Source organism: Uloborus diversus, chromosome 1, assembly GCF_026930045.1.
Source record: "Uloborus diversus isolate 005 chromosome 1, Udiv.v.3.1, whole genome shotgun sequence".
In the NCBI taxonomy this organism is placed as follows: domain Eukaryota; kingdom Metazoa; phylum Arthropoda; class Arachnida; order Araneae; family Uloboridae; genus Uloborus; species Uloborus diversus.
The window spans coordinates 162,133,268-162,145,546 of record NC_072731.1 but is presented as its reverse complement, the minus strand read 5'-3'; the positions used below and the strand labels follow the sequence as shown (position 1 = coordinate 162,145,546).

The 12,279-nt window shown below is 33.3% G+C and overlaps 1 protein-coding gene across 1 annotated transcript; it reads right to left on the bottom strand.

Moving 5' to 3' along the window:
- Positions 1 to 724: 724 nt before the first annotated feature.
- Positions 725 to 11,470, bottom strand: LOC129216717 (uncharacterized). Its single transcript, XM_054850937.1, has 3 exons — positions 11,330 to 11,470; positions 2,949 to 3,093; positions 725 to 967 (listed from the first exon to the last, which is right to left on the bottom strand). Exons 1-3 carry the CDS (start codon positions 11,401 to 11,403, stop codon positions 725 to 727), a joined length of 462 nt encoding a protein of 153 aa, XP_054706912.1. The 5' UTR covers positions 11,404 to 11,470.
- Positions 11,471 to 12,279: the final 809 nt, after the last annotated feature.

Here is a 12,279-nt window from a genome sequence, read left to right as displayed (position 1 = left end):
GAGTTGAGCACCCTCTTTCGGTTGAAATAGGAAGCTAAAATTCTTCCAGTATATTGATGCCCACAAGTCTAAGACGGGGTGTCCTGGTATCTAGGGGAAACACTTTTTTAAATGTATTTTTGAACCTCCCTAATGTAGGGGTATTTATACAAGCATAAGTAACATCGAAAGTATCGCACAGCTTTTACTTTTTGTTCTGTCGATTGAAGGCGGTTAGACGTGCAGTATACTTCCATGGGAATGAAAACAGCAGTATCTGCAATTTTTTCATTTTTGTTATTTGTTGTACCTAAGCATCAGAATACAAGCTTGCTTATATGCTTTTCGCTGATAATAAAACATGAAAAGAAAAATCTCAAATTTCAATATTTACCTATTGGTTGTAAGGAAACCAAAGCACGTTTCATCAAATATTTCGAAAACTCATTTTTTCAGGTAATGCCCTTTACCTTCCCACGACAGTATAGGCGAGTATGTAGTGTGAATCCCAGTTCGATCAGCGCTTTTAACAACGCCGTTATTTGAAGATTTGCGATTAATTTCGTTACTTAGGGTCAGTTCTGTTGAAGGACAACGTAATTTCAATGTTTTTACTTAAAATATTCTTCCAGTTTTTGAATTAATTCAGGTGTAAAATTTTGTTCATTGTGTCCGACTACAACTCATATTTATTTCTTTTTCAATGGTAAGTGTTCGAAAGAATTTCATAAAGACAACTTTATAATTACGTAGACTTTATTAACTGACATGGAATGTAGAGGCCATCCTCACAGCATAAGAATTCTGGCATTCTGAAAGAAGTTTTCTTCCATTCTTTCTCACATAGCCTCCAGTAAATGCGAATTATTTTCCAACGCACATTTTCTTCTACCGCATCTGCTTTATCACACAGAATATCACCAACTGTGTAACCCTCTTTATCATCCACAGTTAGAGTGAAATTTCCGCCATTTGTCCCTTCAATAACCTGAGGATCACAGAATTATTTTATTGCAATTCAAATATGTCTTTTCACTATAAAGCAAGAGATCATTTTTTGATTGATTTCAGCAGCAGATAAAAAAATATGCAGATTAAAAAAAAAGCAGATGCAAAATTCACGCAACAACTCTATATAAGTAAAATATGAGTGCGTAACGTCTGTTTGTCTGTGTGTGTCTGTTACCTTATCTCCATCGGACTGTCAATGATCTTCCGGACTATCAGTACCGGAGGATATAGGATATTCGGAGGAAGCCATTCCCTTCTTTCCCACTCTTCCAAACCTTAACGAGCCGGAATTATAAATGGAAAACTATACCATTCAACTCCTTAAACGTAATATCAGCGGCGTCAAATTTGCCAACGTTAATCCGATTTGGCCACCAAAATTGGCGAGAAATTACCAGCACTTACCAGAAAATACCAGTTGGCAAATTTGTCAAAATATCACCAAATGACAGGCTGCAAAAGGGAGGAGGGAAAGGGACAAATTTGACCAAGGTCCACCGCCGAATGCGGGTTTGTGATCGAGGGTCGCTAAGAAGCAAACGGAGGTTGGCGAGTGAAGTGGAGCCCCCTAGTAATATTGCATAATAAACTAAGGGGTTTTTTTTTTTTTTTTTCAAAATGGAGCAGAAAATTTGGAATATTTTTTTAAAGAAGAGATTTAAATGCATAGTTAAAAAATAAACTCCTAAAAATGAAAGTGAAATACATTAAATTAAAGAAAGTAAATGTATCTAAAAAGAAAGTTCAAAGTGCTTATCAGACGTTCTGTCAGTTTGCGGATTATTAGTCGTCACACGTATTTATCTTTATAACTTCGGAAACATTAAATTTCACTATAGTTCCTCCAATTAAATCATGAGGTTACTGAGGTTTCTTTAGAATACGCTTACGGTAGGAAAATTCAATTTGACGAATTTTTAACACGTAATATACTTAATATACAGTTCGGAAAGTTTGATGATAATTCTGGCGCTCTAGCAGAAGTATTCTTCCTCAGACAGTCTCCAGTAATTTCGAACTGTGTTTCAAAGCATTTTTTTTTTCAATCTCATCTACTTTGTTACAGAGAATATCACCAAAAGTTCTGAGAGTTTAGTTTTTTAGCTAAATTAATAAAGCTAAGTGAGTTATGCGAACGATGGCAAATAGTAAACCCGCTTTCATTCCATGGTCGGCAAAATGAAAATTTAAGCCGCAATTTGAGGGCAATTTCAGGCTATCAATACTTCTTCCATTTTATTGAAGAATGTAAAAAACAAAAAATAAAACTTCAATGCCAATTCCTAGAACATATTGGAAAATGTTTGCCACTTTTTAATTTAGAAAAAGTGTTCGAGTATGATGCAATAAAATGTGTTCAAATACGCTCATCCAAAAAGAAAGTGCAGTGAAATTTGGTGCCAGTTTGTTACGAAAGTGGCTCTCACATTCGTAAGATGGCCTCAGATGGTCAAAGCATAATCATTGCCCGGTGGTGGTTGACTGTTGCCCCGAGAGATTGCTGTAGAATTAATAACAAAAACTACTGCTATAGTCAGAAAAGAATGCTCTAAAAAATCTTTTAAACATGTCCCAAAAAATTTGCTACGAAGTGTTCTAAAAAAGAAACATGTGTCACAGTTATAAAACTCTCTAAAACGCGTTCCCTGTTTAAAACATGTGCTGAGCCAAATAAAGGTTCTGAAGGATTTTCTCAAAAGTGTTTTGAAATCAGTTCCAAAAAGGGCTTCAAAGTGTTCGAAAATAGAGGATAGTGTTTGTTTTAAAAAAATGTGCTGTAAGTGCTCTTAAAAAAGTAGAAGTGGGCATTTTCAGCGATAAAAATACTAATCCATTGCTGGCAACCGTAATTAAAAAAAGAAACAAAATAAAAGCTTTTTAATAACTTTGTTTTGGTGATTAATAACAATAGTTTGTAAGAAGCTTTGTTACATGGAACATCTGAATGAAATTTTTACCTGTTTTTCCACTGTGCTTTTGCATTCCTCCTCATTTTCGTTGCTGCAGGAAGAGAATTCAGAAATAGTTTTCCCTGCATCTATAGGTCTTGCATTATTTTCATCTTTATCCTCGATGAATGCAGCTAATTCGCATACGATTTGACTGTGAGAATAAAAAATAAATGAAAAGCAAAAATTTGCAGTTCTTGCCGTTTATTTGACCACGGCAGTATAATCAATTGTACCATTTTTTGCTGACAAAAAATATGCAGATTGCAAATCAGCAGTTTGCAATCTATATCTAATTCTAAAATTGTAAATATTTTTCTATTTACAATTTTAGAAACAAAAGACAAGCAATAAAATGTCATGTAAGACATGCAATAGATTAACTAAATGGTTGAATGTTCTTTCTAAGTCATAACTTCCATGATGGAGATCATACTTGAAAAACGTTACAATTTGAACATTCGTGCCTTTGAAGTATACTAGTAGTATGTGGGTCATTCTCCGAAAATGAGTCAATTTTAGTCTCAGCATCTTTAAAAAAAAAATCACTTTATTTATGTCCGTGCTTCTTTTGTAACTACAAATATTAAGGGTATACCGGGGCACGTTTAAGCGGAGTTTACTCAATGAATTTTCTAATTTTTATCTTTTAACTTAGGAAATTTTAGACATTGTGGTTTTATGAAGCAGTTAATGGAGTCAAAATTGGTAAATTCACTTATTGCTTAGCTTGTGTTTTTAACCGTTTCAAAAATTATTTTTGAGTCCAAGTCGGTTCCTTAAACTTGGCCCGGACACTAGGCACGTTTACGCATATTTATTTTGACACCTAACTTGGTTCTGTTAGTGTTTTGAACATAATGTCTTACCATCGCAAAAATAAAGCAAATTTATTACATATTGAGTAGTGAATAAATTGAAGCTGAAGGGGGCATGAAGACAGCACTATATGATTATAATATGAATGTAACTTAATTAAAATATAAATGGTAATTTTCAAAACTAAATATCCGGAAAAACTAAAAATGTTTTGAGACAGTTTGGAGCGAAAAAAGTGTCAGGGCACGTTTAAGTAAGACACAGTAAGATCGACCGTAAGGTGCTCCGACGTTCGACGCGTAAACTTGCTCCGTTGCTGAGTTTGGATTTATTTTTAACGTGCAAAAAAATTTAATAACACTTCAGTTCATACAAATACAATTCTCAAAGAAGGATAAAATTCTGCTAGTTTTTATATATACATTTTTTTCTTAACTAAGTATTATTTATTTACAATAAGCTTCAAAACGTTCAACACAGAAGTTACTTCACTTGGTAAAAAAACAGATTTTTCTTTCTGCATGCTGTACCGAAGCTCGACTAATGCTTAAACACTTGCGAGAATATTTGCTAGGGAGTAGATCAATCTGTTATTACTGTTGGCTCTCCAGTTATAATTCGCTTTGAAAAAAGGGCACTGCGTAAACGTGCCTCGGTCTACCCTACATTACATAAGATCAGCTTGCATGATTTATAATGATATCTATTTGCATTTTAAAGTATGTGTGCAAAATCAGACCTTCGCGGCTTGTCCATATCCATAAATTTTATAATTTTTGTCTTTCAATGCAAAATAAATGCAAAGCTAAAAACTTTTACTGTGAATTTCTCTTTCGTGAGCTTTTGCAAATGAAAAAAAAATATCATAAAAAGTAAAATATTTTACACAAATATATTTTTATTTTCATAACGTTTTGTAACAGAACAAAATCGAATTTTCGAAAAATCGCTTCGAGGTTCACACCCCCATGCTACAAACTAATTTTGAGACAAATTTCATGAAAATTGGCCGAACGGTTTAGGCGCTGTGTACACCACAGAGACCCAGACATCCAGACAGAGATCCCGATATCCATACAGAGAGATTTTTAGCTTTATTATTAGTAAAGATTAATAGTATTCATACGATTCTTGAGATTCTATCCTGAAAAATTCTCCTGTTTTTGATCATTTCTTCGAATAACGCACCAGTATAGTCCTCCCTAGCTCTTTCAAAGTTCGTTAGGATTTTATCAACAAACAACTGTATTCCTTACTAGTGGTACCCGCACGCCTTTGCCCGTAGTAGAAAATTAAAAGGTCATTTGGTTCGCCTATATATTTACAAATAATGGATGATGAATTTCTCGCCAATTTGCTATGTTGAATGGCTCACCCACGTTACGCTTCCACGTTACGATAATTTCATAATTTGCTATTCCGCGTTGTGATAATTTGCTCGGTGAAATGTTCTTAAAATTGGAATAGAAAAAGAACAAAATTGAATTTTCGAAAAATCGCTTCAAGGTGCACACTCCCATGCTACAACTTAACTTTGTGCCCAATTTCAGGAAATTTGGCCGAACGGTCTAGACGCTATGAGCGTCACAGAGATCCAGACATCCACACAGACAGAAATCCAGACAGAGAGACTTTCAACTTTATTATTAGTAAAGATAAAGATTAGAGATAAAACAGTAAAATAAGTCAACTTTGTTTGCTAATAACCAACCATGCTTTGCCATCAAAATTAAAAAACATCCATATTCAAGATTTTTCAAAGCATATATAACCTGATATCATTATCATTAATGATTGTTTATAACTTCAGATGGACTGTATAGCTTAAATAGTCACTAATTTTTACGTAAATATGTACTTTAGATATACTAAGTAGACATCAAACAAATGCCTGCTTTGACGTTTTCATGGATTTAGCTAACACGTAGCTCTCATTTTCACTGTATCTTTGAGAAGGCAGAAACAGGAAGAGAGTTAAACGAAAGGTAGCATGATAAGGATACTTACTACAAAAGAAACTGTTTCCCTAAATAGATGAAACATTTATTGAAAGTTAAAAGACAAACCGAATCTCGCACGCCACAGCAACATTTGTGCATTTTAATGTAGCTTAATCAATACCTCTCTGACTTTAAAAATAAAATTGATGAGAGTCGGATAGTGTTAAACATCTCACATTGTTATCCTGATAAGGTAGCGTGCAGTAGTTGATTTTACGTTTGAAGTAGTATTTATGTTTCATTCATAAGGTGGTCATGAAGAATAATGTTGTTTTCTACTTTACTTCCTTGGTGGCATGATCATTCCTTGCTTTAAAACGAAGCGACGTTTCGGTTTTTAGGTTAAAAGTTGCTGAAGTTACACTTTTAAGGAAACTTTGAAGGATTCATTTGTAACTGGTTTATGACTATTGTGAACTTATGATTATCTGCGGAATAGGATGGAACGGTAACCACAGATAAGCGAAAACCGCGGAAAATCTGAATGGGAAAAAAACGATAATAGTGTACTCAATAGCTAAAACATATAAATAACACCCACACATACATTAAAAAAAACATTGCTACATTTCATCTACTAACATTGAATGTAAAAAAATATTTGTAAAAGCTAAAAGCGAACAATAAAACAAACATTACTTTACAAAATATTGAATAACCGTTAAGGAAAAAAAAAACGTAAAAAGACCCGCGGAAATTCCGACCGCCGATAATCGAGAGTTTACTGTATATAGATTTATAGACAGTACTGAAACATGTCATGAAAATCTCAAGCTTTTACTGGGTGACAAGAAATAACTTGGTCGCACATAATAAATACATCATAACTTTAATGTTAATGAAAATATTAAGACCAAACTTCAAAATTTATATGAATACATTATTTCGTCTAATTTATTAATAACAACTTTTTAAAGTGGCTGCCTTTAACTTTAATACAGAGTTTTAAATGTGTCACAAAATTTTTGACCCTGGGCTGCAACTCACTTAGTGATATTTCATGAAATGCCTTGCGTAAAGATTTTTTTAGAGATGCCAAACTTTTATGAATTCATCACACATCCTTGTCTCCAAAACTTTCTTGCATTGTTAATTGGCGTCAAAGGTCCAAATGTTAGGGTTTGGGGTGGGATATGTGCTAGTGAGAAAATATCACTTGTTTTTGATAATTAAGGGTTAAAGATTAATACAAAACCATATTTCAAACTCATTTTGGACGTTGTTGTCTTACCTTGGCTACAAAGAATCTTTGGAAAAAAAATGGACCTTCCAACAGGAGTCTGAACCTGCAGACAGAGCTGAAGGCACTCAAGATTGGGTCACGACACATTTGCCAGACTTCATTGGAGCTTAAGAATAGCTACCGTATTCCTCAGAGGTGAATTTAATTAATAAATCTGTTTGGTCCATCGTGAAGACAAAAGTGTGCTAAACCGTCCCAGAGCCGAAAATTTCGTGACACGTTTAAAGCTCTGTATTAAGGCCAAAGGTAGCCACCTTGAAAACTTGTGAATATACTAGATGAAATAATGCATTCATTCTTATTTTGAAGTTTGGTCGTTATATTTTCATAAGCATTAAAGTTATGTCGTGTTATGTGTGTCCAAGTTATTTCTTGTCACCCTGTAAAGACTTGAAAGTACCGTATATTTAATTTCATTCTGATATCTATATTTAAACTCGTCCATAGATGTAAAAAGATGACGGAAATATTGAGCATTTTAGATCGTTAAAAATAGTTTTACTATTCGTCCGGTATAAAACCAGACAATCCTAGAGTTTTATTGCTATTCTGGATAGTGTCCTGTTTTGAAACAATGTCTAGGGTTTTCAAATTTTATGACCAGCAAGGAATTTTTAAAAATAATTTTGTACCTATTTATTAAACTAAAATTGCCTGGTATAATTTAGGAGGGAGTGTACAAGTTATTAGTGAAATTATAAGTATTGCATAAATAATGATGACCTATTTATTGATAGTGTTGAACTGTACCATTACAGCGAGCTAAATTTACTTTAGCTATCAGTTGGTTGGCACACTCAGCTTCAACGAGAGAACATCTGCCTTCAGCTCGGTTATTGACTGATGAGTACATAACAAGAATGAACCTGCTGTCTCTGGATGGCATAACTGGACTATCGGTATCTTGCATGTAATTCTGCCTTAGCCTTAGCCTAAGTGACTTACTGCTTAACTGACGTCACAATTTCTAAAGTCCTTGAGTTTGCAATATTTTTGCTCAGAACATTCGTCCCGGTTGAGAGAATTTTTTCAGTTATGGGAAACATTTGGAGCGCAGAGAAGGATATCTTTTGGTTTCTAAAGTTATACCTATGCAATTTTTTAAAATTACATGCTGTGAGATTTAGAGGAAATTAAAGCAAAATTAGCCTCTTCTTTAAAAAAATCAAGTGTAGTACAAAGTGCAGCTGAGTCACTCCACGTAACGTTTTGTGTGTTATTTTCAATAAAGTGTTAAGGCTTCTACGAAGTTTTAATAAGTTTTTTTCAAGGCTAGGAAAATCAACAAAAGATTAAAAAAACAGAAATTTAGTAATAGCAAGTTCCTTGTAAATGTGTTCGGTGTTGGGTCTAAAAAAGACGATTAATTCTCGTTATAAATCATTTTTTCATTTCAAGCTCATTAAAGGATATAGTGTATTTAGACTTATTAATTTCAACAGCGCATAGTTTAAACCGTGGATACCCATCCCCCCCCCCCAAGGGTGATGGAGTACCTCCTCAATTGCTACCGAGAACGAGATCCCACGAATGAAATAAAAAAAAACTAATGCTGAATGAAATCAAAAATACAGACTGGTGCAGTCTGCTTCATGAATCCTCCCTCGTTGGCATCCTTGGTTCAAACACATCGAGAAAACAGACGATATTCAAATGAATTAAAAAGTAATATGAAGTGAAACTCATTACTAAACATCCCACATATATAAATACAGTGGATCAATCAAGTATCGTACAATGGCATCCTGAATGCGTCACAAGAAAATTTACTCGTATGTATAAAGCGTGAGTTAAAAATGGTTGTATAAATGTGTATTTACAAATGTGCCATATAAGCATTAATACACACACGTAACACAAAAAGATATTTACAACAAATTTGAGTTTACATTCAGAAAAGAGTTTGAAAATAAGTTCTTGGTATGTTGTAAAACTCAAAAAGATTTTTTGTGTCTTAATAAAAATCCAAGAAAGAATCCATTCGCAGCAGGTAGGCTTTATTGTTAAAACAATATTTTAAATACATCCAAGAACATTACTAAGGCATGTCGAAATCAAAAGTTTTTTAAGAGACTCTATTGGATTGCTGTCATAATTTAAACTTATTGATGTTTTGTGAAAAGGGAAAATTTGTCTTGACCCTTTCAATACTGCTGTCTTCTCCCAACATAAAATTTTTAGGGCGAAATAGCGATGTTTTTAAACTCATTCGCCTGCATGAACTTAAAATAAAAATGTCTTTAAACGTTATTACTTTTATGAAAGCTAATGTTTAATTCCAGCACAGAAAACAGAATCACTGTTGCAATTTAAATGGCTATATCGGATCATCTTTATGACTTCGTGTTTTCTTTAATATCCATTACGACATTGCTGAAAAGGAACAAACTAAAGACACCAACCCTGCTCCTGTACTCTGCCAATTGAGCTTTCCAACCCTGCCCTACCCATTCCATATGGTATCGAATATCATAATCCGAAGCCAGTTTGTTTCGTTGGGGTTCAGATTGCAACGGCAGATATATCCACGCCAAGGTTCAAAGTCATTATTTAAAAAGCCTATGCCGTGCGGAAGGATTGAATGGACAGTTGATAATGGGCAAGAACAAATTTGGGTTACCGTAACGAACAATCGAGGTTTCGTTCCGTTCAAAAGACGGGGGGAGGGGGTATATGAAGAAACGTAGCTCGGTTGATATGATAGTTTATGCCTTTCGCGGTCGATTCGATTGTATGGAACAATGTGTGATTGCGTAGTCATATGTTTCTCGAAACCATTATTAAATGCCCTTCGGTATTTTTGGTATGTTTGGTGGCTTATGAGATTGTTAGTCAGAGATTGTTAGTCATTATTTGATGAAAATAATAGAATGAGAAAGAGAGATTATTACATATATCGGAAAGAAAGTGAAACATTACATGAAAACATTTGCTACATTTAGGTACATAAAACAATTAGAAATGGTCATGGCCTCATACATTTTTAATGCAGCATTTTGAATTCAGCCTGTAAGCTGTCACTCAGTAAAATGTAATACAAAAGTGTAGAAATTCTCGGACGAACAACCCTGAAAGTATGGGATGACTTTGACCGTTGTACTTTTACTCATTTAGTTATTTATTTTTTTGTTTTTATCAGTTTCCTTTGCAAGTTAGGTTCATGGGCCTTTTCCCGATTTTTTTCTAATACAGTCATTCGTAGTTTTATCAACATCCTTAATAACTATAATTCATGCTCATAATAATGTTTTAGACTTATCGATTATTTCGCGATTTTTATTTTTGTTGTAATTAATGTTCTTTTTTTTTTTCATATTATGAATTTACCGTAAGTGTATTGTAAAATCAAATATAATCTGTTTCGGTGTTCAAAAAACGAGATAGGAATAACAATCAAAAGTTTGAAGCATATGTTTTTTGAGTTTAGAAACATTATGGACACTGTTACTGCGATTGTTATTTAGCTCTGTTTAAGAGGTCTTTTTTTTCTGTGGAAAGTGAATCACTGTTTTTTTGCTCAGTACATTTTAACGGATAAGTATTAAACTACCTCTAAGGATAATTCCCGTTTTCTTAACAAAGTTTAAAAACTTCTACATTGCTTTGGAAGTACTGTACTTTTGGAAAAAGTTACTCTTTTTCGGTTCATTTTAAAAATAACTGTACGAGAGTGCTTCCACATTCTCGAAATAAATTGCCCATTATTCCTTTTGAGTGGATATCTCACCACTTGAGAACGCAGAGTTTGTAACAGTTCATATTTACTAAAACATTACGACTCACAACTTTAAAAAAAAAAAATATATATTCATATCGGTGTTTCTAATAGACCAAGACAAGCCAGTTAGTCATTAATATTTATTTAATTCAAAAATCTAGTCACAGGCAATGCCAAATGAGTATTTTTAATATTATAAATCAAAATGTAAAAAAATATATTCTCAATAAATATAGATAAGCAAAATTTTGTTTAAATAGTTGCGTTTTACAAAAATGATTAAACGTACGTAATTCATGTACATACATTCTTGTGCTAATGGAAACTTTCGATAGTGACAGTAGAATAAGTAAAGAATTAATAAAATATGGAAAAAATCAAAATATAGCTAAAGAACGTATCACATTTTATAAAGCTGAAGCAATTTCGAATATTAAAATGTTAATCATACAATACAAGAACTCAAAAGGTATCTTTTTTTGTCACAATCTGTTTAAGTTTTAATAAAATAAATTTAGAGTGCTTTTTAACAACGTAAAGATACTCAGATTTAAACTCCATCTTTCATTTAGCGATTAGCAGAAATAGGAAGTAGATAATTGTTACTTACTTTTTGCACTTAACGTTATACACGGTCAAATATACCCATAAAAGCAAAACAATTTCCAACTTTATAGAAAACATGTCAATTTAATTCATATTTCTGTTCCTGCTGGGAATATCTGGTATCTGTTGACGTAATCAATTTCATTTGAAGTACACGTGTGTTTCTTCGAGATATCTTTATCAGCTAAACGGCCATTAAATAGCTTTTTTTTCTCTTCGTAAATATTATTCCGTTTTCACTTTCATATGTTTTAAGAATGTGACGCAGAATTTTAAAAATATGATCAGAAATACCGAAGAGTTATCTTGATACGAACTCCCGCTACAACGAATTTCTGGTCTCGCATTCGTTCAATCCAGCAGCTATTTCTGTCGTTCATTCAAACAATCACGTTCATTCGTTTAATCACTCAACCACTCATTCAAATTATCTAATAAATCATTAATTTAATATAAATTGAATAATTCATCAATTGTTCATTCATTTATTACTTCTTGTGCTTCATCGTTCGTTTATTCATTCAATCATTCAATCAATCGTACAACCAAACTACACCGTCAATGCTGTACTTCAGTTGCATGTTATTTCATTCATTCACTCAATGAATCAATTAACCAATCAATAACAGTTATTTTAGCACAAGGTCCTTAACAGTTTCATTTGAATAAGAACACAGATCGTATATACACGCTCGTAAACATTGTTGTTGTCGTGTCCGTAGCTGATAAACACTGCGGAAAGATATGTGGCATTGGATCGAGAGTTAAACTTATTTATCTACTTACATATGAGAAAAAACAAGAAAGCTTTACTGCACACAGATATGAAATAACACCCAGAGCACCGATGGGAATCGAACCAACGACCCCCTGCATAAAAAGCGAAGCTTCTACCGCAGAGTCATGGAGGTTCAGTATATAAACGTTTATATGCTAATATACTTATGCACCATG

Bases quoted from the DNA above. Each gene is read 5' to 3' on its own strand.
- LOC129216717 (XM_054850937.1), bottom strand. From the start codon at position 11,403: ATGTTTTCTATAAAGTTGGAAATTGTTTTGCTTTTATGGGTATATTTG. The intron at 3,094-11,329 runs GTAAGTAACAAT...TTATTCTCACAG, and splicing joins TATAACGTTAAGTGCAAAAA to TCAAATCGTATGCGAATTAG. The intron at 968-2,948 runs GTAAAAATTTCA...TGTGATCCTCAG, and splicing joins AAAGCACAGTGGAAAAACAG to GTTATTGAAGGGACAAATGG.